At 37.0% G+C, this 27,344-nt stretch overlaps 1 protein-coding gene and 1 long non-coding RNA gene across 2 annotated transcripts in view; one reads left to right on the top strand and one right to left on the bottom strand.

Moving 5' to 3' along the window:
* Positions 1 to 27,344, top strand: part of AK5 (adenylate kinase 5) — a 77,740-nt gene that overhangs the window by 36,542 nt on the left and 13,854 nt on the right. The window contains exons 7-10 of the mRNA XM_026054653.1: positions 3,417 to 3,507; positions 10,776 to 10,852; positions 23,437 to 23,479; positions 24,504 to 24,548. Of these exons, the coding sequence (XP_025910438.1) occupies positions 3,417 to 3,507; positions 10,776 to 10,852; positions 23,437 to 23,479; positions 24,504 to 24,548 (256 nt within the window). The remainder of the gene's footprint in view (positions 1 to 3,416; positions 3,508 to 10,775; positions 10,853 to 23,436; positions 23,480 to 24,503; positions 24,549 to 27,344) is intronic.
* LOC112960418 lies at positions 9,446 to 13,873 on the bottom strand. The gene is made up of 2 exons (XR_003251748.1): positions 13,694 to 13,873; positions 9,446 to 9,511 (listed from the first exon to the last, which is right to left on the bottom strand). It is a non-coding gene; the product is annotated as an uncharacterized LOC112960418 (long non-coding RNA).

Below are 27,344 nucleotides of genomic sequence, written 5' to 3'. Positions count from 1 at the left end.
ACAACTTCTTTTTTCCCCTTACATCACTGCTGATTATCTCAATTTAGACAACAATATTGTTAGCATGTCTTAYGTATTGCAGATGCCTTCAGTGGCATCTTAAATACAGTTCTACTAATAAAACATAAGAAAGTAATGTACATTTCTGGCAGTTCTGCTGTTTTTCCAGGATTACTCATAGAAGTGTCTAGCTATAAGTATCCATCTCTGAATTATATTTTAGYGAGATGACTACACTAACTCGGAGCAGAAAGTGTATGAATAAGCCCATATTTTTTGATATAACTATATMTTCTTTTGGATTCCTTGTATTTGGTTTCCCTCTCCTCACCTGCAGATATAAAGAGAATTGTGCTATTAAGCTTTTGTGGCCTGAGACCCAGACTAAACAGAAGTAACTCTAAACATATCTCTGCCAAGCAGGAAGAGGTCCTTTGCATACCTTCACTTTTCAGGACAGGACCATATTCTCTTACTCTTTAGTTTGTCCCAATTAAACACTTGCGGACAAAGAATAAAGATTATTATATTCCTATAAAACACAGCTTTTCACCATGACTAAACTGAGTTATCCATAAACATACCAGTAGATGATTTAGTTACCAAGACACATGTTCTGAAGCAAGTAGGGATTCTGAAGGAGAGCTTTGTTTTCAATAGGGAATGCAACCTATTGATTAATATTGTAGGCTGTAGAAGTTTTGCTTCTGTTTGTTGCATGAGAACAGAATAGATGAGTGCATTTTGTGTTTTATTCAAGCTTCCAATAATTATCAAAGGATTTCATTTTAAAGTGTTTAGTAATTCAATGAAATATGGAACTCACACGGTTTCTTAGTTGCTTTCAAAAACGCYTTCTCTCTGAGAGCTGCTGTGCCTTCCTGGGGCTCAGGGTATTGCAGCGCTCATGGAACATGCATTCTCGCTGCATTCTCAGGGGAACACTGAGTCTACRCGCAAGCTTCAAATAATTGGTTTTCTTTCAGTCACAATATAGGATTTCATTATAAAACTAAGGTTTTTCAGAGTGCTGAAGCACAGCTGGTGTTCTTTGAATGAAGGTTAGTTGCTTCAAATTCTTGGAACTGTCAGAACGTTTTGAGATTGATCGTATTTTTTTCTTGGTAAACTGGATTACTCAAAGGAATGCTACTAATGAGACAGAAAGTCTGTCATCTCTCCAAGTGTAGTGCTACCTGCTCAGTATGGATCAGACAGCCTAATTGTAATTTATTGTTTGTTTTCTGTGTATACACATACATAAATATTGTATGACATACCTTAGGATAGCTAATGAAACAGACTTTTTTCCTAAGAATCAACAGAGCTATATTCCCATACTTTCTCAGAGAAAGACCAACACAAAAGAATACACATTAAAGATCAATACTCCTCCCTTGTGAGCAAGACCGTTCCAAATTCGCTTTCTTCATTGAGGATAAATTGCCAAGCGCTAGCCCAAAAACTTAATTAAGGGCCTGGTCTCTCACAAGCCACCCTTGCCTCAGCTGCCACAGGTTAAGATGCAATCCTTCTAATAGATGAACTCAAACAAATTTCTTCTTTATAAAATAATGTTCTGAGTTTAAAATAACACTGTTAAGATGACAGTACAGCTCCTCATTTCTGCCTGGACAGATGGACAACCATGTTACATCATGGGATGAATTTTAGGATGGTCCTTGGGGCCTGAAGCACAAACTGCTTTCCAAAAACCAGGTTGAGAATTTCATATCTGGGTAATTATAATAGTGCACATTTACAACAAAAACAATCTCTTGGGCTGAGCTAAACAAAGCTAAATATTAACACCAGTAAGTTTTAAAGCAGACTAATACCAGTTCAGTTCTGAGCACGCATGTTTTGAGAGTTTAGCTTATCTCGCACCAGTCCTGYTGCATTCGATTGTCCTCCCCTTGAGCTTCATTTTCTGTCTTGAACATTGTCCCACTTTGTAATATCATTCTTTGTCTCTGAAGTGTTTTTTCCCTGTTTTTGACTCATTTCTGACATCTATCCCTCTAAATAATTATTCTGGGATTGATCTTTGCCTTTATGTTTGCTATGAGGAGCCAATGGAAAATTCCACTTAGAAAGCACATTTCATTAGCCAATGAGAAATTGGCTTAAATAATATAGGTGCTCCATAAGACTTCAAAAGGAATAATGAAAAGCGATATTGATTTTGTAAGAGTGGGTGGTAGACAAGCAATTCAGCATCTTTCTGAAATTAAATCATTAGATGAGCCAGGCTGTATTCTTGACCAGTATCTGTAGATACTACATTGCCATCAGCACCACTTTCTGCAACAAAGTTGCTCATAGTATTTAAAATTCTCTCTCCTGGGACTTTTCCTGTTGTTTTTGCCATGCAGAAGCTGGCTGAACATCTGAAGAGGGGCTYAACAGTGTTTATGTTTATGTTAGTGTAATGTTTTGGGTTCTGCAATACTCCTAAAACATAATTGGAAGACATAAAATAATTCAAAATAAGGCAGGGAAGATTACACTGAATGACAGCCATCTAATGTGAACATTATCTGGATGCCCCTGTGACTCGCAGTTATAATTATCCCTTCTTACTTAGTAGCTTGAACTGGGATAGTTAAATAAGAAAGCACCAAGAAAGCATCAAAACTCAGTAATCTAAATGAATGAGGCACAATATTACAGAAAAGCAACAGAAAAGCTATTCAAACCTGGCCATAAAAAGAACCTGCCTAACAGAGTTGGAAGAAGACTCGGGAGAATCAGTATCAGACTTTGGGCAGAAGCCATAATAGAAGAAAAAAAGGATAAAACTCCAAGTTCAATCAATTATTAGTCATTTTTCTGAAGCTTTTCTGATTTTATTAATTTATAACTGAGTACATTCTGTTACTGTCAGAAAAAGGGAAACCTTCCTTTCCATGTTATAGATATACTTTTAAAAATCCTTTACTTTTTCTTAAGATTTTTGCTTAACAACCTGAATTAATCATACATAACAAAAAAAGAATTTCAATTGCCAAAAAATTGTTTGCAGATTAAACCTATTTAATCTCTGAAGAAAAAAAAAGCCGTAAACATCTTCCTCTTCTTACACTGTCATTTTTTTCCTCAACCATCCAAAGCATTTTATATATATATTCACTAACAGTGCCATCTGCTTTGAATCTTCATTCTTTGAGATCAACTCAATTGCACTGTTGTGAATGAGAAGCCAATAAGAAATGGCAACATAGTTYAGAAAATAATGTTTAGTTTTCAGTCAAAGTAAGAATGAATCATACATCAAGCTTGCTGTGAACAGCAAAATGGAATAGAAAGGTTCCTATTAAATTGACTTGGGATGAGAATTCATATTATATGMTGATGTTCAACTAACTAATAACCAGTATCTGATTAGCACCTTTTTTTTCATCCCCCCTTTATAGTTTGATGCAGACAGAGATGAAGAAGAAGTGTTCTTTGACATAAGTTTGGCAGTTGACAATAAGCTATTTGCTAACAAAGAAGCTGCAGCAGGTGAGTTAATGTAAGATTTAAAGACCGTCTTTTCTTCCTACTGCTTCTGACACTCATGGGGTGCCTTTTTCATAATCCTCTATAGACGTACACGCTATAGAAAAATATTAATAAATCTCAAACATTTGCATAACCAAGGGTAAAAATTCTCCTTACATTTGAAAGGGTCATGCAATCCAGAAGAATATAATAATCTTGTTTTTCTACAACAATTTAAAACACTGTACATAGTTCACCAAAAAAAAAAAAAAAGGGTTTTTTACACTATAGTTTTATATTGATCAATTCCATTGTTAGCTATATCTTTTTCAATTCCAGGTTATATCGCATTGTTAACCAGCAAAGCTGTCCTAGGAGACTAACAATCATGCTTCCACCCCAATAACTGACGCTAATTTGGAAACTGTATAAGTTAGGAGATTTTTTGTGTGTGTGTTTGTGCTCACTGAGGCTTGAATGTCTTCAAAGAAACAGCCTGTGAGCGACAAAGGACTGCAAAAATCTTGAAGGGGGAAAAAAAAAAAAAAAAAAAATCAAAGCACTGAAAATCCATAGCATCTGTCAGAATGATTTTGCTTTAAAGGAATGGGAAAGTGTTTGCTGGTACCTTGACAAGTAGCTTTTTCCAGAAAGGCAACCCTGGCTGTCTTCCAAATACATCACGAGGATTAGCAGAGTAGATTAGGCTTCATTTTACCTAATCTTTATTTTTATTCCTGTATGAATTCTACAGTTTATATTAAAAATAATAGCAAGCCATTTGCAAACAGACCTATACTTCATAAAGAAAAATAGGTCATATTTTGAACACTTGAAAGGCAGTATCATTCTAACTRCACTGTGTACTAAATCCAGCTGTAAGACTATTATTTCATAACGTTCAGAATGGGATAAAGCTGAGCTGTCAGTGAGGGGGGAAAAAAAGGTGATAAAATGTGTATCTGAAAACCAGTTTTCTAGGTTTTCTAGTGGTGAGCACAAGAGTAAATACTTGGTTAAGTGACACACTTACCTCTGTTCTGTGCTTAGCTTTGTTCATAAGGGGATAAATTTGATTCCACAGTTAAAATGGCATTCTCACTGTATGGCGTTGGTAATCACCTACATGAAGGTAATCACCTTCTCCAGTTAAATGGACTAAGTAATGAATAGCAAGAAGGAAGAAGTGTCATGAAGATGCTGATTCTGAAAAGCAGAATGGCAAAAGCTAAACAGTTTGCMCGCACTGGTTACATTTCTGGAAAATCTGATCTAGTTTTCCTTTCCTGAGGAAAAATAATTCTCACCAGGATCAACTGAAGAGGTATCAGAGGTCGTGCTACTGTCCAAACAGCTGGCAAACAGTATGTGCTTGTCCAAACTACTGAGTAAGATTGTTTTATTAGCAGGGTGATAGCTTAATGGATACACAAAGGACCAAATGCTAAGACAGCTACTATCACTGGTGAGCTGGATCCACTGCGATMCATGTTTTACTGTCTGGTGAAGCTAAATTTAAACACAGGTAGAAGGAAGAGAAACTACTATTAAAAGAGCCAGAAGAAAAAGGAGGGGGGGGAAAAAAAGAAAAAAAGGAGAGAGAGAATCTACTATTAGGAGATTATTAGAGAGACAGAATATGGGTGTTTCACTACCAAAGCAAACCATGTTTGACTACTTCATTGACAGGAGCAGTCCTTGCGGTCAGACTCTAAAACAGAGGAGTCCACTATCAAGTTGTCACTGCTATCAGGGCAATGACACACAGCTGGAGCAAACTTTCATGCAAAGTAGATCATTGTATTAAAGCTTTTTCAGGCTCCTATCCTAACMAGGAACATAGGGTGGTGTGGTCTGCAGGCTAGGCTTCTCTAAATAACTTMTTTCCTCCATCATTATTAGCAATTTCATGATCAAATTATTTAGCTTTTGCTACCATCAAAGGTGTTCACAGAGGAAAGATAATTATCCCTCATTTTTTTTTTTCAGAGATTAGTTCACCATAAACAGCAACAAACACATACACTTTCATTCAAAAACATGTTAAYTTTGGCATCCTCATTTTACATAACCATTTAGTGGTAATTGCACAGGAATTGAGAGATTTTTCAGTTCAATTCTGATGTTGAGGTTAGGAGCTTCAAACATCTCTCTCCTATTTCTCATTAGGATCCCTCAAACCCAGGGGCCCTGAGCAGTCAGGAATACAAGAGTGGTGATTCCTAAGGGAGCTGGTTTCTGTATCTATTTATTAACTAGGAACAGAAATACCACTTCTGAGTCCTGCTCCTTAAGATTTTGTTTTACTACTCAAAAGCTAAAATAAAATTCAGAAATACTCCAGAGAGCAAGGCCCTTTGGAAAGATAAGGCTATAGCTAGATATAACAGCAATTTATAACATCTAACTCTCTGTTTTTTGTAAGACAGAGAAAGATTCAGACAACAACTTAAATATACACATATACACACATATGTATATATATCTTCAATGTAAGAATACAATTAAACTCTGTTCTGTACAGTCCAGATGAGAGAATCAGGGAATACCACACATGAAACACATGCAAGAGAAATTAGATAAGACCACAGAGGTGCCAATGTAGTCGGTAGGATAATTTAACCAACTGCTGACACAATATTCACCTTAGCAAGTGGCTGAACTACTGATCCTTGAAAGCTGGAGAACATACAGAAAGATTCACCCTATGCTTGCACTGTCTTACAYGCTTTATGAGAATCTTACCTCAGCCAGTCCTCAAAACGCATTTTAAGCTCGAGGGGCCTTCTGGTGGTCCAGACAATTACACTGCAGTTCCCTAGCTGAGAAACCAGCTCTCCTCTGCAACCAGCTAACTTAAACTGTGAGCCTGTATGATTCTTTATGCTCACAGRGGTTCAACATCTCCCATTATCACTCATCTCCTTTGAATTTCTCTGAATGGCTTCCTGGGTGATCTAATTAGTGCCTRAATTTGAGCACCTGCAGGAGAAAGCACACTCAAAGCAGGATTCCTCATGACCCTACTGAGGCTAGGTATTACATTTCTAGGGTTTGTAAGTTTAGTGCTCCCTTAATGTAACTTTTTTTTTTTTTAATTAATCTTTTAATCCTCTTAGTGATACCTGTGATATATTTTGCTTCCTGGTGGATAGTATAGACATAGTATTTCTAAATATTTTTATGTCTCTGCATCATTTTTATTCCTATGATATACCTGCAAAATAAAGTTGTAACCATCTGTGTCACATACGTCGAAAAAAAGCAATTAAGTATTTCTATAGGTTACAATACTTTTTCTCTCATTGTTGTTTCCAATGAAATAATAACGTTGTTGCTAACAGCAACAGCCTGTCATGAAATTCAACAGTTTAAAGTTGCAGTAAAATTTGTATTACAACCATCTTACTGAGAGCGAAATGAAAGTGTTATCATTGTAGTGCTAATCAGTGCTTTAATAAATTGTTTGTATTACGTTCCACTTGAAAATTATCTTTGGACCATTTGTCTAGACCAAGTGCTTTTATGCAAGATGTGTTTGTTCAGTGAGTAGACAGTGCTTCAGAGCTTTTTCTATAACATGAGAGGACAATTTTGTTATATTGTGCTTAGCAGGTATAAACATGCAATTAGTAGAAGCAATGTGTCTCACAGGATAGTTTTACATTACTTTAAAGGCAGTCAAAGCAGGGAAGTGCAAATCCTGTAGTTGCTAAAAATAGAGCTGAGTGTGAGAATATATGAGCCAGTGAATCACGTTGAATCATATGGCTGCTAGGACTTCAAATAAATAACGARTTTAAGTGAGGATTGGAAAAACATTAACTGATTTGCCAAAACACAAATGGTCCAAGGATCAGACTTAATTAACTCATGTAATGGGATCTTGCTACCTAGTAATGGGAAGTTAAATTAACTGCAGCTAAATTTAGACAGATCAGTACAATTTAGCTGCTTTGTATACATGAATGAACTGTGGAAAAGCAGCACTTGGCATTTGCATTCAGGCAAAGCTAAAGGTGCAGTCTTTTTCAGGCAAAGTGACACATACCCAGCCCCAAAACTTGCAAAATATTTTCTASTATTAGAGACAAACACATTACAGAAGTTGGGTCCCTGGGTTTTGGGGCACATTCCTGTGGCAGGATTCCTACACATGTTATACAGACCTGCCGATAGTAGCTGTGCCCTAGCTTTGCATCACCAGTCCTGTCGAGTTCAACTTGATGGCAAAAAACACATAAAATACAGCTGGAAACCCAGCTTTATGGTGGGGGAAGWGGCTGAGCACAGCCCTGCAGGTTGTTGTCTGGACTGTCAGGCTTGGCAGGGGTCACTGCTGTCACTGTGGCCATCCATTAACTCACCTGCAGTCACTCCCTGCTGTGTGGTTGGGCCTTTTGGGTCCCTAGCCAGGCAGATCTTTATGAAAGAGCTTTTCGGTGCTAAGATGCAGAACAGGGAGCATGTTCTTTGTCAGCAGCCTCCTCCTCCCTGGAGAGCTGGTTGCTCAGTAAAGTTAACTGATTTATTTTCTTAATTGTGCAGTATTGTCCATAAAATCTTCTCCTTTTTTTTTTCTCCAAGGAAAATACAGAGCATGTAACACCAAAGAGCTCTGTTGCCCTTACCTCAACTTTATGCTTACTCTGAAACTCATGAAGTGTATTCCAAGTGAGAAATATATCTTTTCAGATCAGGTAATTGCAAGCTATTTCTCCTTGGCAGTGGAGCATAGAGAAAGGTGCCACATTTTTTAATGTAACATATTGCTGATTGAAATGTGAGCTCAGAAAACCTGAGTTTTGCATTTTCTGCTCATTTTCTGCTCTTTCTCACATCCTCCCCTCATCTTTATCCCTGTCAATAGCCTGGCCTAGTGCCGCACTTGCTGACTTCATCGCCTTGTGATGCGAYGAGCTGGCACCCTCTGCTTCCCCTTCCATGAGAGATTAGTCAGCAAGCCTGTTCTCCTCCCCAGCAGGGCTGGCTTTAGTAAATTGCATCCAAACCCAGCAAAATATACTTCCTCCAAGAGCACACCAAGCTGGAAAGCAACATTGCTCATGCTGTGCTGGGAGTGTTGCCTCTCTACTTGAAATTGCCCCAGGAATAGCTATTTACACCAGTTCATTTCTGGTAGCTTTTAGTTCAGGAACCTGAAGAAGAATAGTCTCTATTACCATTCAGTATGTGACAGTTGGTTGTGGATTTTGTTAATCTTCACCAAACCTGGAAAAAAAAAGACTTCAATTTTCAATTTTCCTGGCATTCCCTGAATGCCTTTTGGAAAAGAGTTAGGCTTCCCCAGGGAACTAGTGTGCTAGTTAAAGATAAAAATGTCTTGAAATCTTTGAACACATTAAAAATATACAGTCACCAGGACATTTGTCCCTTACCATTTATTATGCATGAGTATTCATTTTCAGTCTGATTTTATGTAAAAGTTTGTGACACTATATTTCTTAGTAGCATATTTAGCTAGGRAGACAGGGAGAGCTAGGGAGCTGCTCTGGGTAATTAAGTGATAGTTAATCAAATACTTGACAAAGTGCATTTTAAGATATTTAGTGGTTCTGGGTAAGCCAGTGTTGGTGAAGACTGAGACTCAGTTACAATCTATTATARGCAATGACACAGTGTTAGGAGAGAGACGTCAGCTGTGAAAAAAAGAAACAGCAGAAACTTCTCTCAGCACTTGAAAATCTATTTGCCATAAAGTATATGAACATGCTGCATATGTACATGTGACATTCTAGCATAGCAAATGTATAATCCCTTTCTATTATTTATTATAGCAGTCTTTTAAAAGTATACAGGAATATTAGAGGGGAAAAAAAAAAAAAAAAACCCACTCACAGATGGATCCAAGTCTTTTCCTTGTGTCTTTTATGTAGTACACAGAATTGCATCAAAATGTATTTTGTAGCAATTGCAATATGGATTGCAAATTAAGACACCTGAGAATCGTCATGTCTAGCAAGCTCCAATTCCTCTTCTTTGTTCTCAGTGATGTTTAGTTCACCTATATAGATTATTATAATGTAAACTTTTAAGAACCAGCAAAAGCAGACGATATGTAAATGCATCTGGTGCAAATGGAACTGCAAGATTTATGAACAGTGCTTAGTTCAGACAGCTGTCCACACAAACATCTCTTAACGGGGAAGAAACCATCACCAGGTCAGCAGTGGTTTTAAAACTCTGTAGCCACAATGCCTATGCTTTCCAAAAGAGAAAATCACAGCAGGTTCACATGCAGCAATTACCCAAGGAGTTACAACAAGAAGGAAATTGTTTTCTCTTCCTCATCAGCTTCTGATGAGGCCAAAGAGGATGTGGGTTTATCTGATGGGGGGCAGCAGGACAGAGTACCGAGCACATCTTGCAGGTCTCCTGGTGTTTCCTTTYGCTCCCCAGAAAACATAGTGCCTGGAGTCACCTGTGCTTGCTAACTRGTTTGCCCAAGACAGATTGCAACCTGAATCCTGAGTGTCCTTATAGCTTTTATTATTCTTACATAATTTTATGCTGTGAAATGTGAGAAATACCCCAATAGTCACTTGCCTATTGACATTCTGATGTGTGTGGAATACTTGGATGACTATTTCCTTCTTTCCACTGCCCAGGAATAAGAAAATCTGAATGAGGTGATGCTAAAAAACAAGTATGATGTCCAAATCACATCCTTGTTACCTTGAGTGGAAAGATTATCAGTGGCATGTTGGCTTTAGCAATGACCACTGCAAGACTTGCTGWTGCTGCCACAGGAACATGATAGGGAGCAGGAGCAGAACAGGGTCCAGGGTCACACTCTCCCCTAGGAAAGGGATTGGGTGGGAAGGGGGACAGCTGCTGTGAAAGCATGCTGCTTTGGTCCCCTATCAACATCACTCCAGAATCCATATCTGCTAATCACTCATTAATGAGTATTTYCTTTCTCCTTCCTAACCATGGTTTGTATTCTCCCCTAAGCTCAGCTCCTGGTGGCAGTTTTATTATTGCAAGTCATTCTACGCAGAGAAAACCATGCCCAATAAATTTGCAATCTAGCTGAAATAATATASCATTTACTTTAACTGTTCTTTATTAAGATTTGTGGTAGCTTTTAAGGATGCTTTGAAGGCTTTGTTAATGGAATAGCACTCACACATTTTACCACATCTGAATGATTCCTTGGATCACACTCTTTGCATACCTACAAACAATTGAAAATATTACAGTGTTCTGTCACATAAAGTGAAAATTTCCAATCTATTTCTGATATCTGGTCTCTTGTCTTATTTTAGGGTCAAGTGAACTTGACAGCAGTCTGCTAATGGATTCTGGAGACCCTGTTTATACAGAATATGACTTTGAAGACCAGGTAATTTTCCTTCTCCCCCTCTCTCTCTCCTCACCTAAGTAGAGTATTTCCCTAGTTTTTTTAGATATGTACCATACTGTACACYTTGTCTAAGAAAGATATCTGAAAGCATAACTAAGCATAAATTCTTTTAGAGTTCTGTATTAAGTAAATGTTAAACGCACGTAGCTTTCTGCTTATGAGAAAAGGGTGATTATTGTGTTATCTTCCATTCCTTTACATCATTGAGGTTTATCCATGAACATTACAATGTTGACAAATGTTGGCAAACTGTAATTGTAACGTGCTTTAAGTCTTCAAAAGAAAGGCATGAAATTCAAAACAATTTTGGAACTCAACTAAAAGTAAATCAAACCTTCTCCCCTTGAAATAGTGGAGTGCTTATAAAAAGAAAACAACAACACTTGTTTACTGTACGTTGCAGTTATTTTTCCTACTCACTCTGGCCCACTCCATCCAAGAATTAAATTTAGATAGAACTTTGCTTATATGCAAGAAAGAAAGMAAGCTAGAAAGAGTATCCCATTCCAAGCCGTATATGAAAAGGAGAGGGATGGTATGATTTAGCAGGAATTTTGCCTGATCTACCTATTCTGGTCCTGGCAAAAATAATAAAAATATTTGTCTGTGGCCTACAGCCTCTCAAAAATGTCTGTAGTATAGTTAGGATAAAATTGTGAAATGAACTGCCTGAATACTGTCCTAATAAGCATTAAGAGACTGATTTGTAATTATTTGCTTAGATAGTTTCTAAATAAATCCTGTTACACTACTGTATGGGTGGCATTTTTGCATATTTAATATGTGGTTCCTGGTAAGATTATAAAACTAATGAAGAAATCAGAACCAAGAGAACCAGATTTTCATTCAGTATCATAAATTCATGTACTGATTTCCTCTGACAGCATTGAATGTAACACTTTGTCCTTTATTTCAGTTTGGCTTTTTGTCAAGCAGAGAGCTTTCCTCTGTCTCCTAATTCCATTTTAAATCCTATTCTCTCATAAATCCTTCTTAACACTCTGCACCTTAGGAAATTCTCCTAAGTTTCTGTGTCTTAACTGTACAGAATGGGGCTCTCGGTGCAGGGAGCAGTTCTTTCATATCCTGTAAAGCAGAGTATCACATAAATTATGTTTGGATTATGCTGAAATTTTGCTTTTCTAATGACAGAACTAAGCACTTTTGCCAGAGTATGAACACTGAAGAAATTACACTCTTTGCTCACAATATTTGAAATGCTGTCAGTATAATATATTATAAATAATACACACATGAGGTTCTAGGTACTAACTAATATTAACAGAAAGAAAGATGGGGATATTATACTGATTTGTACTTTCAAACTCTATGGTTCAGTGATGGTGTGTTGCACAGTCCATAAAAACCCTGACTCTAGATTTGAAGTCGGATGCATTTGATTCTTGCATGAAATTAAATGGAGAAGATTGTGACTGGTCCTTACTATCTTTATCAATAGCAAATATTTCTTCTGCCAAACATAGTTGTTGGCTTTTCCTGTTATTTTGTCAGAGTAACACATTGCCATTTTGGCAAGAGGGCAACGTTGTTATCAAACAAAGAAGGAGAAATTAAGTCAAAACTGCACTAAAAATCATTCTGTCATAAAGAGAATAAATATGAAGTGTCCGACAATGGTCGTCTTCAGCTGCAAGAAGACATCAGCCTTTCTGGTGAAATTCTTAAAAACGTAAACTTTTCTATTATTAATATATTCAAGCTCAGTTTGTGTGAGGTATTTCATACAAATATAAACAAAATACAAAGGAGAAAGATATTGTAACCCAAAGCAATCCCAAATTTAAAATTGGAATGATATGTGAGGATGACATACAAAAGCAGAGAAGATAGCATACACTTATAATACCATCTAAGTACTCAGTCTGAAAAACAAAATTAGAAATTGCAGAAAAGATCAATAATGAAGTGCAGGAAAAATGCCTTGCATTCAACCCTCGAGCTCATTCTGACCGTGGCAGTGATTTAATGCTGCTGTGATTTACCGCATGCTGTTTACGAATTGYGTGAAGCACCAACAACCTTTATGCTGAGAGTCTCAAGTGGAAAATGAAYGCATGTCTGGATATAAATGTGTCATGCAGTGCTGTTATTGCATAGGAGATCTGTCATGAGAATGTGGGGGATAAGGAGGCTGGTTTCTAAGCAACCTTACACAGCTGAGCTGCTAAAACAGTGGAATTTCAGCAGAACATCTTGGTAGCCAGTGAACAAGAGGGGTTGGAGGCTGCAGAAGTGCAGAGCATGTTGTTTTCACTGAAGGCAAAGGCACAGCTGGGGATGAGGGACATTTGGCCTGGCTGAAAGGGATGTACACAGATGCTTTTGCTTTTACTCATACTTAGAAAGAGCCAGGAAAACCTCCAGGGTAAATTAAGCCTGTAAAGAATTATCCAAGTTCTTTAGACATACACCCCTTCTCCCAGAATAACCTCCCTTATTGGCAGGCAGTAACAAGGAGAATGAGTGGTGGTCTTCAACTATCGACATAGTCATTGCTTCACCCAGAAGTTCTTCCAAATACAGCCAAGGGGTTCTAAGAAACATTTTGTACCCATCATGGAAACAGTGCAAAACAACGCTAACATAGGCAAAGATCYGTCTTTTCTGGAAGGGTACATCGAATTAAAACATGATTCAGAAAAGGCTTCAGCTCTGTGTAACACATTATAAATGAATGTACAATTAAATTAATTACTTTCAACTAGCTATGCATGAATGCTTCAGAGCTAGAACACTTGTAATCACCAAGTCTGCACTCAAAGTCTAACACAATATAAAAAACYGTAGGAAAATACGCACCTCAGGGTTGGACTGACGGGTTTGTGCGTGGGGGSAAATTTCTTCTGTCACTAATACCTTTCCAGTCCTGTTCAGATCTTTAACTGWCAGATGCAAGTGCCTCTAGAAGTGCCTTTTGTTTGGAATATTTAGTGGAAGAATCAGTCAAATTTTCCCCTGGTAGCATTCTCTGCGGTCATGACTTGACTGAAAAAAAAACACAAAAAATACAAAATACAATAAACTAATTAGTTTCAGGTATTTCCACCTCTACTAAGTTGCCAGGAATGTGTTTGTGGCTATTCATTTTTGGGTGCAACAGGATAGCTCCTGGCAGAGGAAATAAATATATTTCACTTTCATGACTGGTGTCTGTTTAAGGATTGAATAAGGATTGTCTTCTGTTGTTGGAAGGCTCTCAAGCATGATACAGGTTTTCACTGCTCACTGTGTTCATTTCTACTTGCTATTCAATTTCTTGGCTTTGCCAGAGAGGTTGTCGATATAATGCCACTTGATTCCAGAATTCAAATAGGTTTTATCTTAAAGAAATGGATTTTATAATTAGAAAACTACCATTTGGCTTATTTTAAGTGCATTGAGGCCAAAAGGGAGCATTAAAAAATTGAATCCTATCAAAGACTCCCAGAACAAAAGAGCATCCAGTTATTTTGCGGTGAAAACAAGGCTTTTAAGATAACAGTAAATAGTCTGAGGAATATTCAGACTAATTAAAGAAAACCATTCCTCAGATAGGTAGAAATGAAAATAGATACTCTTTAAATTAGGGAAAAAAGATAATAAAGGTTATAAACAGCAGGTAAACTTCAAGTAAAAAACTTAAAAAATACTTAGCTTCATCCAATCTTTTTCTTCAGGGTATATTTCATATCTACAAAACACACAAACATATTTTTGTGCCTCAGCACAAATTACCAGTTCATAACTGAGGTATTTCCCTGCCCCATTGTCAGACTAGATCTAATTATGCAATTAGGTAAATGGAATTAAAGTTGTAAATGGCACATGCAAAGGCGAGATTGCTTTTTTTTTTTTTTTTTTTTTTTTTTTTTTTTTTTAATTTGGCCAAAGTATGTCAAAGACCTAAGAAAAATAGATGTTAAAGAGACTGAAATAGAATACAAGGTTTTCTATTCAGCAGTGACAAACTGAATTAAGCAAATTGCATAACCTGATCTTTGCTGCAAGTGCAGAGTGTTGTATAATTAGAAAGTGTGACAGTTCACTTGAAAAGCAGCAAGTAAAGCCAGAATGAAGTGGGGGCAAGGAAAGCTCTCAAACAGATTTGCACTCATTCTAATGAGAGGAAACAAGCTCTTGATTAAAAGTTATTGCCATGTGGTGACAATTCCTCTCAGAGCTGGCTGTCACTTTCAAACCAGAACACGTAATGGGTTTGGCCGTAGAGAGCAGGAAAGAGGAACTTTCAGTGAGCTGATGAAAAGCAGACTCCACGACTACCAAGGGTATAAGAATATCTGCAGCCTGAATGATTATTGTAGCTTCAAACTCAAATGGTAATATTCAGTGTTGACAGTCAAAAGTCCCTGAAAAGCTTTTCAATACAGAAGCAGAACCAAAATATCTCTAAAACAGAGGGCAACAGGAAATTGAAAGCCTCATTTAGCTAAAGCTGTCTGGATTGAACCAAAGACCGCTTTCCTTCCTCCCTTTACTCTCTTTTATACTATTCACATTTTTTCATCTCTGGTTTCTCTGCATCAGGTACAGCTGGCTCAATCTAAAGAACTTATTTAGCAGTTCAGTCAAAGCGCTTCAGCTTTAGGTTTCAGTACGAGAAGGAGCAAACTGCACCTCTCCGTGAGCAAGAGAAGGGACTCCGGAAGCTACCCGGCAGGATCAGACAAACACCAGCTACATTATCTAAGAGAAGGCTGGGTCAGGCATGGATTAGACTGTGATATTTGAATCATATCCTTTCTCTGCTTGAGAACATAAGGGCAGTTCCCTTTCGCTGGTGGGGAGCAGTATCACTTTGGATCGCAGGTTCTGGTTCTATAAGGAACCTGACTAAAAGCTGGAGTATGTGCTAGAGAAGAGACGCCTGAAGTCATTCAGAGAAGGATCATGAAACTTGTTCTCCTCACATTCATCTGTGCTAAAGTGCCCTGAAAGGTGGAATTCAACCTAGCTTACGGGACTTGACAGAAAGAGGTAACGCAGAAACAGCCGAGGAGATGAAAGGGCTCGAGCGGCCACGCTGCCTCCAGCGAGCGGGTGTTTAATAGAAACGTACCCGAGTCAATGAACAAGCTGTTCAGTTCACGTTGCCAAGGCAACTGTCCTATTAAATGCTAAAAGAGAAAAGCAAACTAGAAACAAAGTACTACCGTTTGCCTGTTACAAAGTGCTCTCTTAATAAGCTCAAAAGCAMGCCTATTTTGATGCTTCTGTATCATTTTTGTAAGTTTGGAGGARTTACCTTGTTCAAAGTCACCGTCGCACACCGTAGCAAAGGCTTCGGAAAGAAGCMTCCTGCTGTGGTTTCCACATGCAGATCATGGTGAAATGGGAAAACAAAACTGCCATGGGCTCATTCTGCATATTTTCTTTGGAATTCCAGAAAGAATTGTTTGTTCCTCATTTCATAGACATTATCCAGCTTGGCTTTCTAGTGTTACACCTATTAGAGGGGACCGAGTTGCCAAAGGTGAGCTGAAATCTTTGCAACCCCGTTTTCTTCTTCTCCTTCCTGTGGCTCTGGAGCTGCTGCATGGGGCTCTGTGGGTAGCTCAGGGCACTGCAGTTGCCCTCTCAGTGCAGGGACATCCTGGGGCTTTAAACAACAGTCCAGCATTGTTCTTCCAGATAGGCCACCTTTATACTTGACTAATGCTGCAACACCCTGGGTTACACTGGGTTAGGAAGAGCTTAGAAGGGGAGTAGGTGGTAGAAGATACACTTCTGAGCATAGTGCCAGCTTAGGCATGATTACTAGATGACAAATAAGAATGAACAAAAGAATCATCTTAAAAATTATTCTAGAGAAAATCAAATGCCCAGAAGATTGCAAGTGGAAGTTACAGCCTGTCCTTGACTTCTTTGGTCTTTATAATCTCCCAGCCATGCTGAATTCCTGGCCTTAATCAAATGGAGAACCTTAAAAATTAGTTGTGTCACACATACCTGCAGAACTACTAGCTTTATCCATGCAAGCTGCATCCCCCGCTGTTTCTTTATATTACTTCTAGTGGACCTTAGTCACCTCTAGGCTAAGGAGACTTGTATGAGAGTCTACAAGCCAGGAACCTCTTGCTCACTTTGAGGAGTTTTTCACTTTATCATTTCTACTGAACATCTGTGTTTGGATTTTGGCTACTCTGTCTGTGCCTTTCCATCTATCTCATTGTTGATTTTTTTTTTCCACATTCTCATGCTTCTCAACCCAACCTCAGAATTTAATGTTTTTGTGTTCCCCCTGTGCCATAGTCCTTCCATATTATTGCAGTAATATAAGATTTTCCTTTGCATAGTCTTTTGATGATTTCCCACATTTAAAATAATGATAAACCCTGTCACACATTWTCAGGCTAATCCTACTACGTAGTGTTTTATATGAAAAAATTGAACTTTGAGTTCTTCTAAAAGATGGAATTTCTAAATTTCACTAGTTGAATCTTATCAAAACATTTGTATTTTGTGCCACAGACCGAAYGGAAATTTAACTCACACTGCTTTGCAGAAAAGCCTTTTCCATCTAAAGTTAAAAAAAGAATCAAATTCCAGCATTTAGCAGGCAATGTTAAGCAATAATATAATAGTTCAAGGCAGGCACAGTGCAAATGGCCTAAGATTTGAGGGATGCCTTCATCATCACTGTCATTAGGGATCTGAACACAGGAGCTAAGCAGCACTTTGCCCTTGCAGCTGAAATGCGCTGCACGGTTCCCTGCTGCACTTTGCTCTGCTGCGCTGGCTTAATGTAACATGAAGCCCCTGGGAGAGTTTCTACCACRCTGCGTAAATACTAAGCACAGAGAGGAGGAATATTGAATGAAAAAATAGTAATAACTTCTGTGGAGAAACTCTTAGGCATTGGGTACATTTTATATCAGTAGATTACTGATAAGTAGCTCCAAATTGTACATGACAAAGTATTTGGGAATGGACAACAGATAATAACTATGCATGGAAATGTAGATTAGCTTATTTGCTTACATTTCTTTCATAGCTATTTAGGCAGTCTTGCAGTGAGTCCAAAACATTGAGGGCTAGACTTTCTTCAAACCACGACAATATTTTWAAAAAAAGAAAAAGAAAAGAAAGAATAAAGTGAAAAAATAAAATAGCATCCACACGCACCAATTCTTCAAATCTGATCCAACTTAATCCAATATACAAACCGCAAATGAAATGTCCAGTTTACCAGAAGGCTTCTGTGCTGCTCTGGTCATGCAAAAACCTGCTACCCTGTTGACATGGGAGTTCTTACCACATCTCTTGCTAAGTAAGATGGCCCCTAAGAGGACAGGTTTTTTTTTCTAGTGTGCTAATGTCTTTAAATTCATATGAATAAGGTTTGCTTTGATTTCTTGCTTAGTAATCGTATGTGTATTTTTAGTCATTAAAAGGCTACAGAACTTAGCAGAAAACCTAACCCTCTCCATTGCAACAGATTGGAATTTTCTCCTTTTCAATACTGTGAGTACTATACTCAAAGAGTACTATAAGTACTCTCATGTTTATTATCWAGAGATAAAATAAAAAATCTAAAAAAATCCCAAATAACCAAAAACACTTGCATATCCTTATGAGTCAGATATACATGATCTTGGTTTATAGCTGTTTAAAAAAAACTTGCTTCCCATCTCTGTATTGCTATTGATTCATCCTCTTTTGAGGACTGACAGTAAGATTTAATTTGAGGGRRAAAAAAAAAAAAGACTCTTGTCTTTGCTAGAAGCCCTAGTAAAAGAGAGTCATGGGTATCTAACAATCTATTAGTGTTTTGTAACTGCGATTACAAAATTATTTTTTAAACACAATCTGCACTTTCAGATTCTAAGCACTCCAGACAAACAGTCGACATAAATAGCACAACACAGTCCTCACCTTAATTCCTGTTAGTCCCTTTTGACACCAATATCTCCATTGTGCCGAGTGGTATAAACTGCTTAGGAAGATATGCCTGCTGGGGAAAGAAAAGCCTTGATGTCTAAATGCATTCACTGTAACTTAGCTTACTTGCACATATTTATTAGCTCAGGACCAGGACAGAGCACTTTCCAGGGGCACGCTTCAACACTCAGCTTGCAGAAAGTAGCTCAGCCTCAAAAAACGATTTGAATCATAGATCAAATTTAAAGGCAGGCAACTGTATGGTTCATAAAATCCTTTCCCAGGAATCATTGCCCTTATATAAAGCCTGCAACTAGCACAGTGTATCTCATCAAAACCAAACATCCGCTCGTTTAGAAGACTCTGACAWATTCCACAGATAAGATTTGACAAGCCACGATGTTTTCATTCTAATATAGAACCTTGCCTGGTGATCGCTGGCTTAGGGCCTTTACATTTCACAGGCTGAGTGCAAACATACTGCATGTGCAAGGATTAAGTGATTAATCACTCACTGATTAAGTTTTTAATAAGCAGTGGCTGAATATCTCAATATGAAAAACTATTCTCTATGATTAGATATATGTGTGTTTAATCCAGTTCTAAACAGACTGGACTATGCTTAAGCAAATTGTATATACCTAGACAGTACTTAATACRTAACAGACCTCTCAGACTGCTTTTTGATTTCCTGGACTAATTTTATTGAATGAGAAGTTTGTGTCACTGACAAGTAAAAGTTATTTTAAGATTACTAGGTAAAGAAGCATCATCTGCAAATATTTGAGATTTAATGTAATACTACTTTATTTAAGAATAAGAATTCAAAGTAAACATAATACAATCTAAAACAAGTGAAAGAGGACATCTAAGTCTTAAACCTGGTTCAGCTTCTACAGAGAAGATTTCTCTGGGAGAAGTCACTTTTTCTCTGTGATAAAACAGCAGCAATGCCCTTGTCTCTATTTCTAAAAGAAGATCTTTGTAGAAATATGTCAGAGTTGTACAAGTGTTTTGCATAACTGACAACAGCAAAGAGATCGTGCCCATACGTTCTATACTATGAATTATGTCATTCCCTACTAGTTACATTTTCATATGCTGTATTTTTTTTACTTAAACAAGTTAAATTGTCAGCAGATATTTTCTTGGCAGAGTCTTTGTTTAAATAATTTCTCTCTGACACATTTCTTTGAATATTTACATTCTCAAATTCAACTTGAAAATGGAGCTTAATTTTACGCAACAATCATGGTGGATTTTCAGTTCAGTCTCATTTAGTCCTCTGGTGAGGAATTCAGTCTATAGAGGAAAGCAATAAGGGGAAAAAAAGGATATAGTTTCCTAAAACAAGGGAAATAAGCAGTGGAATATGGAAGCTGCCTGTATTCATTTTTATTCTCTTAGTCTGCTACAGATTTTCAATTATATTAAAGTGCATTGATGTATTAGAGAAGTGCTGAATGATCTTATTTTTTCCTAAGGACTTCACATACATAGTTAAATATATTTTTCCCTCTTTTATAATGTTGTCAAAGGCATACAAGAGTGTTCCTGAAAAGATAAAATCTTTTTTTTCCTGAAAATGAKGCACTTTTCCCCTTAATTGTCAAATGTTACCTTAAATGTGGTATTTAAATATATTATTTTAAAGTGWCATTTTTGCACAGTTTAATTGAGCTACAGTTTCTAATCAAAATGTTGCTTGACACCAACCAAGAAAGAAAAATGAATCAGCTGGTAAACAAGAGTGATTCATCTACCTTTTGCAAACCTTACAAATATAGTTCAGAAGTTTTGTTTCTCAGTCTACTTTTAGTACATAACACTTCTATCCATACTCATATATCCTCTTCAGTAAATTCCTAGGAGAAACTCTATATATGTAGAAAATCTGAATAAAAAAAAATATGTATCAGACACTTAACTGCCATTTTAGTGAAATATTCAAGAGCAACAAACTAAAAAGAGAGTTTTATTGTCGCATTAAAAAAAAAAACAAACACAAAACCCAGGGATAACAGCAGTGGTTAATAGCAGAGCCCTCCCTTCAGCAAGCAGTGTACATTCATACAGCACTTGTAGTTAAAACCTAACAAAGACATCCCCTCCATTTGATTTAAAAAAAAAAAGTTCTACTTCTTTCTTTAAATTTATATGACTTCTCCCAATTCAGTATTAGCGTAAGTCACAAACATCAGGAGAGCTCCCTGTTAATTGATRTGTTTGCAGACAATGTTTGTGTGCCCGTTACCTGGCTCCAAAGGCAGCTGRAAGGCTGGTTACCCACCTTTCTTCAAAGCCAAAGACCCATAAAATAAATATTGTCCTCACCTGCCTGTGAGCTCGATGGAAACAGCTCACYCAGGAATGCAGCAGCTGTTCTGCTGCTTAAACCCTCTCCAGCTCTTCACCCAGCTCAGCAGAGAAACTGGCTGATCCTTGGGGAGACTGGAGGAAAGGGAAGAGAGGAAATGGTTCTTACTATAATTCACACAGAGAAGTGTGAAAACCATGCACAAATGAATACCATAGCATCAAAACCAGGTTCATCGTAGTTCCTCTTTTCTAGTTTACTCCTCCTTGACTTTTCTCACAGCTTCCCTAGAGCTCAGGATCTTTCCTTCTAGTTTAATTCTGTGTGAATAACATTTTTGTAGAATTACTTAAATTCAGTGGGACAGTAGTGCCATTCACATAAGTGCTTTCTAAAAGTGAAATATATTTGAAAATTCTGAAAAAAAGAATAATTTTTAAAAGAATATTTCTGCATCTGAGAAATGAACAGACATAAATACACATTTTAAAATGTGTTTTGATGTTCTGTTTTTTATGCCACTGTCACTGTTTGCTGCTTACCTGCTTCAAAGGTTGTAATTAGTAGAAYTCACTCTAATGACCTTTCATGATATCTTACCTTACATGAGCCCGATTATGGCTCACCAAATAAAAAAAAAAAATGCCAATACCTTATTTAGCTACACGTATCTTTCTATTTTTTACATACTTGCATTCTAAAATGTTATGGCTGYTCCTGACATAAACTTCCCTATATTATCACTTGCTGCTCTGAGCAGCTCACCGGGTTACTGATGCAATTTTATTCTTTAATTATAGAGGATAAGAAAGAACACTATTTGAAAGGGTAGAAGCAATGCTACTTTCATCTGAACATAATATGATTTTCTAAACGTGATCATGATTTTTGAAAGAAATCTCGAATTAAACTTACATTTTGTTGCCTAAAGTAATTTACATTTGTAAACCTTCAAAGGCATAAAAAGAAACTTAATCTAAAATTCAGGGCTTTGCTATCTAACACATATTTTGCAGGATCAAAAGGTATATTATGCTAGGATATCAAAAAAAAAAAAGAAAAAAGAGAAAAAGAAATGCATATTCTTACACATGCAGGATTAAAAATATCACCTATACTCTAAGTGACATAGTAGGGAAGAAATCATTCTCTCATTTTTGAATAACTCTCCTGCAAACCTTGCAAGTTCAATTGTTTATTTTATTTTTTTGAGTTAGCAACCCTACTACTCCAGGATAATAGGCTGAGAATTACTATGAATCAAGACATGAAAGTAAAGTGTTCCATCTCATCCATGTAATGGTACTTGAGCCTCTAACCAAGAGTACTTGTATTCCCACGGTAATGGGAACATAATGAGGAACCTGCAGGTGTAGAGCAAGAGCCTCACAAATGAGAGTGGCCAGCAGTTAGCCGGGCTGTTCCCACTGCTCCTCATTTCACTGGAGCTATTCCTGTAGCATCTACTTGTCAGAGTGACTAGCGCTGGCAGGGTGCTGAAACAACGTCCAAAGGACTGGAGTTTGATAGTCACATACTAGTATTGAGCATAATAATTCTATGAATTATAACTGTATTTATTTGGGAGGACTAGCATAGWGAACTCATACTAAGCACTCCTATAACATGCACATGTAACTACATATCAACAACACACACATTTCTAAAAGAGCAAAGAACACCTACTCTGACCCTCTTGCTGACCAATATTTATAATTCTTAGTTTGCAATAGTGTGCAGTACATGACAAAGTAATTCTAAATGGCCAAGCATGAGGGGAACAATGGACAATTGTCAATCAAGCATACCATGGTGTAAATTCTCTTAAGTCCCTAGTGTAATTTCTCTTAAAACTCAGCAGCCCTCATAACAAATTGTAGCTTGCAATGAATTTGGATTGATTCAACAATGAAAAGTCAACAAATTCAGATGGATTTAGACCAAAGATTACCTTCAACTTTCTGTTGTAGTTCACTGCTAGAGAACACTGATGTTAGTTTCCAGCGTTAACAGGTTATTGTTGCACATTTTGCAAGCAATTCAGTATGGGCATCCATTGCCTATATAATATGCTAGGACCGCACAGCTGGAAATTAAAACAGAGCTGTTCCTCACAGTAATAGTGTGGCCCAGTCAATCATCTCATAYTATCCTGAGTTCTCCATTTTTATGTTCTGCAGAGTGAAAGAGTATTAACAATGTTCCTGTGTCACTGTTAACCCTATCTCAAGATATATTAAAATTGAGAGGTTAGAAGACGGAGAAGATAATAAGACATACAAATAAAGATATAAGAAGAAATGCAAACTATGCAAAAAAGTCAATTTATCAATTGCTTAATTAACAGGAGGAAGACCAGTCAAGTTTTTCTTGTTATGAGAACACAGGAGGTAAGCTTCATTTTACTATAAAGTTGCATTTTATTTTTGAAACCTTTGATTGTACTTAGATGTGAATAGTTACATAGAAGGAAATCCAGATCATTCATAAAGTGAAGATCATGTTGAATTATTTTATTTGAAGGCATATGAATAAATACTTCTACAGTGTGGTTCCAAAATTGCTAGAAAAAAATATTAACCAGCATTATCTGATTAATTAACCAGCAAATCTGAAAAGAGTTTTCAGAAATTGGTAGCTGTGAAAAGCTTGCTGAAAGGTTTTAGGAGATTTTAGGATTAATGAACAACTTTTTATTAGATTATATAGTGAAATTTTTAGAGACTTCTATGTGCAGTAAGACATCATTCTTCTATGTGCTCAGACATTACAACGTATCATTCAATTTGGTATAACATTATCAGGACAATAAATGGAATTCAGAATTCAGAAGTTTTTTTTTTTTTTTTCTCCTTTTCCAAATACAACTTCAACTAAAGGCAGAGCTTAAACAAGAACAGTAGCTTAGGTGCTAAAGTGACAGTAAAATCTGGATTTTAGTTGAGATATGATATTGCTAAAAGTAACAATAAGGTAAAATCTAAGACATCTCATATTTAATGCACTGAATATAAAATCTTAATGGAATGTGACCACATTTCTGTATCTATTTTAATCCAATTGTCCATTCAAAGATATAATCGCTCAGGAGACACATTATAACATCAAGATGCATCCGTTTCTCATTTTTATTGATGTTATTTATTTTTAAACCAGTGTACTTATGTAATGTCTAATTTTCAAGTAAAATCATTTTGCCACATCTGCAGTGACAACTACAAAGCTGCAACAAAAATAAGCTTGTGGATAATGGTTCCTTTTGAAACACAGAGTATTAGCAGAAAGTAAGTCTAATTTAAAGAAAAATAAAAGTTTCACATGTATGACCTTGCAGGAATATTATTCAACATAGTGGGAAAGGTAGACAAGATTAAAATGAATAGCTGTTATAACTAGATTTTATTTTCATTCTAGATTTTGCAGAAGATATGAGGAGAGCAAATATCATTTTTGTAGTTGGTAAGTAGGAATCTAATTACAACTATACCAATTGAAAATCCACTTTTTTCTTGGTATGCTTTTGTATCAAGCAGAGTTTTTTGGAATGCCTTGACAATATTGCATAAGAGCAGTAAATTTCCTAGGGCCTAAGATGCTCAGACATATGTATTATTTTGTGCATTCTTTTCCTAAGAGAAATGTGACTTCTGAAAATAAATGAATAAAAGTTTTGTTTGGAGTTCATGCGACATTAAAGAAATGTACCAAGAATGCACATATGTGCCCTATACTTCTAGCTCATCCTCTTACAGCAAGTAGTAGGACCCTCAACTTATTGAGAGCCTGTGTCTTATGTGATAGATTTGAAAAACTAAACAGGATTTCTGAACAGTTCACCCTAGGCTAATCTTTAAGAGAAAAGACATGTTAATTAATTCTCCATCTTTAAATAAACTGTAAGTCTATATTTACTGGAGTAGCTCTTCCTGCAGTTTATTGCAAGGACAAATTTTCATTCTCCCTGCCTCATATATCTTAGCAGAAAGATATGTTCATGTTTCTACAAGCAGCTAGAGTGAAAAAAAAAAGTGTAAAGAAGCTCAAAACCTCTAAATTTGTGCATGCAAAGGCATACATTTCAGCATTTACTGTTTCTTCATTTTGAATGGGTAGATTTTAATTTCCAAATACAAAATTTTATAGGCTGCCCATCAATCATTATCTTAAAACTCAAATGTTAATACTCAAAACTCACCTATTCTGAATGCACTTTTGCTAATAAATCCATCTCAGATGCTAATAAATGTTTAATAGGAGCATAAAAAAATATGTATTCAATAAATTCAAAGAATTCAATCAAAAAAAAATCCTAGTTTCCCTGGAACATAGAACATATTTCAAYGGAAAGTTTGACCAAGTCTCAATTCTGCAAGAAAACGCTTTCTTGTCAAAAACGGGAGGATTTAAAGGGCAGAACAAACCCAAATCCACCTTTAAGTCAGATGTGCAGAGCAAGGGTACATTTTTCTAGACTCTGTTTTTTTGATTTGACCAAGGGATGAGAATTGCTCATCTGGCTGATACATATTGATTTCACTAGATCTGGCTAGTGGAGGTAGGGAGCATTCCYGGGGCAGGATTCTTGCTGGTGCTGTTTCAGTGGCTCTTTTTCCTTGCTGCCTTTTCAGGCAGGTAAATGTGCCCAAATGAGTTTGGATCCTTGTGCACTCCAGGTTTAACAACATTCACCCTAGCCAAAACCAGGCCATTTGCCTGGGCAGTGAAGCAGCTTTCCATGACCACTCAGGAGATAAAGTCTGATCATTGCAAAACATATAAGCGCAGAACAAAATCTTTCTTAAAGGCTGTCCAAGACATTACAAGTTTGAAGAAAAAGTATCTCATAGAGCTTTCTGTCTCAAGTGTGATAAGGAATATGTTCATTCATGACACAGAGGTATTCAAGAAAAAATAGTAGGGTGGTTGTAAAGAGGTTTTTGAAACTAGACATATGAGATGATGCATTTGAAGAAATTACCAAATAATTGACATAAATGGACCATCTGCMATAGCTGATGGATAGAGATAGTTTATAAGAAGAGACAGAGGGGGAAAAACAGGCAGCTCCCACTGCTGCTAACTTCCCTTTAAGGTTCTCCAAGTAACAACCTAATTAGCAACRATATACATTAGAGCTAATGTTGGAACTGGAATAACAATCAAGTTGTTTCAATTAAACAACAATATAGATATCTTATCCAGACAGGCAAGCAGCAGATATTATTTTAACCAGGTTACTTAAGTAGCATCATCATTTCCAGATATTAATATTTTAGTGCTACTGATATTTGAGCAAATATGATAAATAAAGAATAAGCTTTTCAGAATTATTCATTTTTACTTCTATAAATAAACCCAGCTGTATTGGTAAAATTACCAGACTGATTCTTTAGAAAAAAAAATCTCCAAAATCCYAAACTCTGACTTTTCCATAACACAAGGATGATAAGAATTAAAAAACAAGATCTAAGAACTGAAACATTTCAAAATGGGTGGTGGGACTGCCTTGTAAATTCTGCTGTTGACAGTTTATATAAGTCAACACAATATTTGACATTTGATGAACTCTTACAATTCAATGATTTTAAAAGTTGAGACAACCCAGTGTGCCTGTATCTACTGTTCTTATCTACTGCTTATGTTTACATAAAGATCCACTTTATTAATAGTCCAGGCAGCAAAGCCAGAGCACATGCTGCTCACTCTCTGCCACTCACCACTGTGGGTCCCTGTCCCTCCTCACCCTCACGGCCATCCCAGCCACCTCACATGAATTCACCTGCTTGTGACATTGTGCTCTAAACGAGACCAGTGCATTTAAATCACCTGCATGAACTGGTAGGTTTTTTCTGTAGTTTGGTAGGGTTTCAGTCAAGGAAGGAGAGAAGGGATGTAAGGAAATTGAAATCAGTGAAATATCCGAGTTTAATAATTCACCGCAGTGAAGCATTCACAAGTGCTGCTTGAGCACTTGKCATTTCTCCCGCCCACCAAGACCACTTCATTTTCTCCCCTTGAAMTGCCCTCTGCGAGGCATTTGTGCATTGAATAATTAAACAGGAGAAGACGACAGACAACTTCAGTCAGCCTTGCTGCCAAGAAGTTGTTTCCCAGCAGATCTCCTTACACAGCTTCACAGGCAGCTGGATCAGCCTGGAGGAAGGGRTGCCCATGCCCAGGGAGCGCCCAGGCATTTGAGCTCAGCCTTGTCTCAGTTATCAGTATGCACAGCTGCACGCAACTGCTGTCTGCTGC

This window comes from Nothoprocta perdicaria, unplaced genomic scaffold (assembly GCF_003342845.1).
Source record: "Nothoprocta perdicaria isolate Ctin4 unplaced genomic scaffold, notPer1 scaffold_0, whole genome shotgun sequence".
In the NCBI taxonomy this organism is placed as follows: domain Eukaryota; kingdom Metazoa; phylum Chordata; class Aves; order Tinamiformes; family Tinamidae; genus Nothoprocta; species Nothoprocta perdicaria.
Note: the sequence above shows the minus strand (reverse complement) of the source record. Positions and strands in the feature narration are given on the sequence as shown.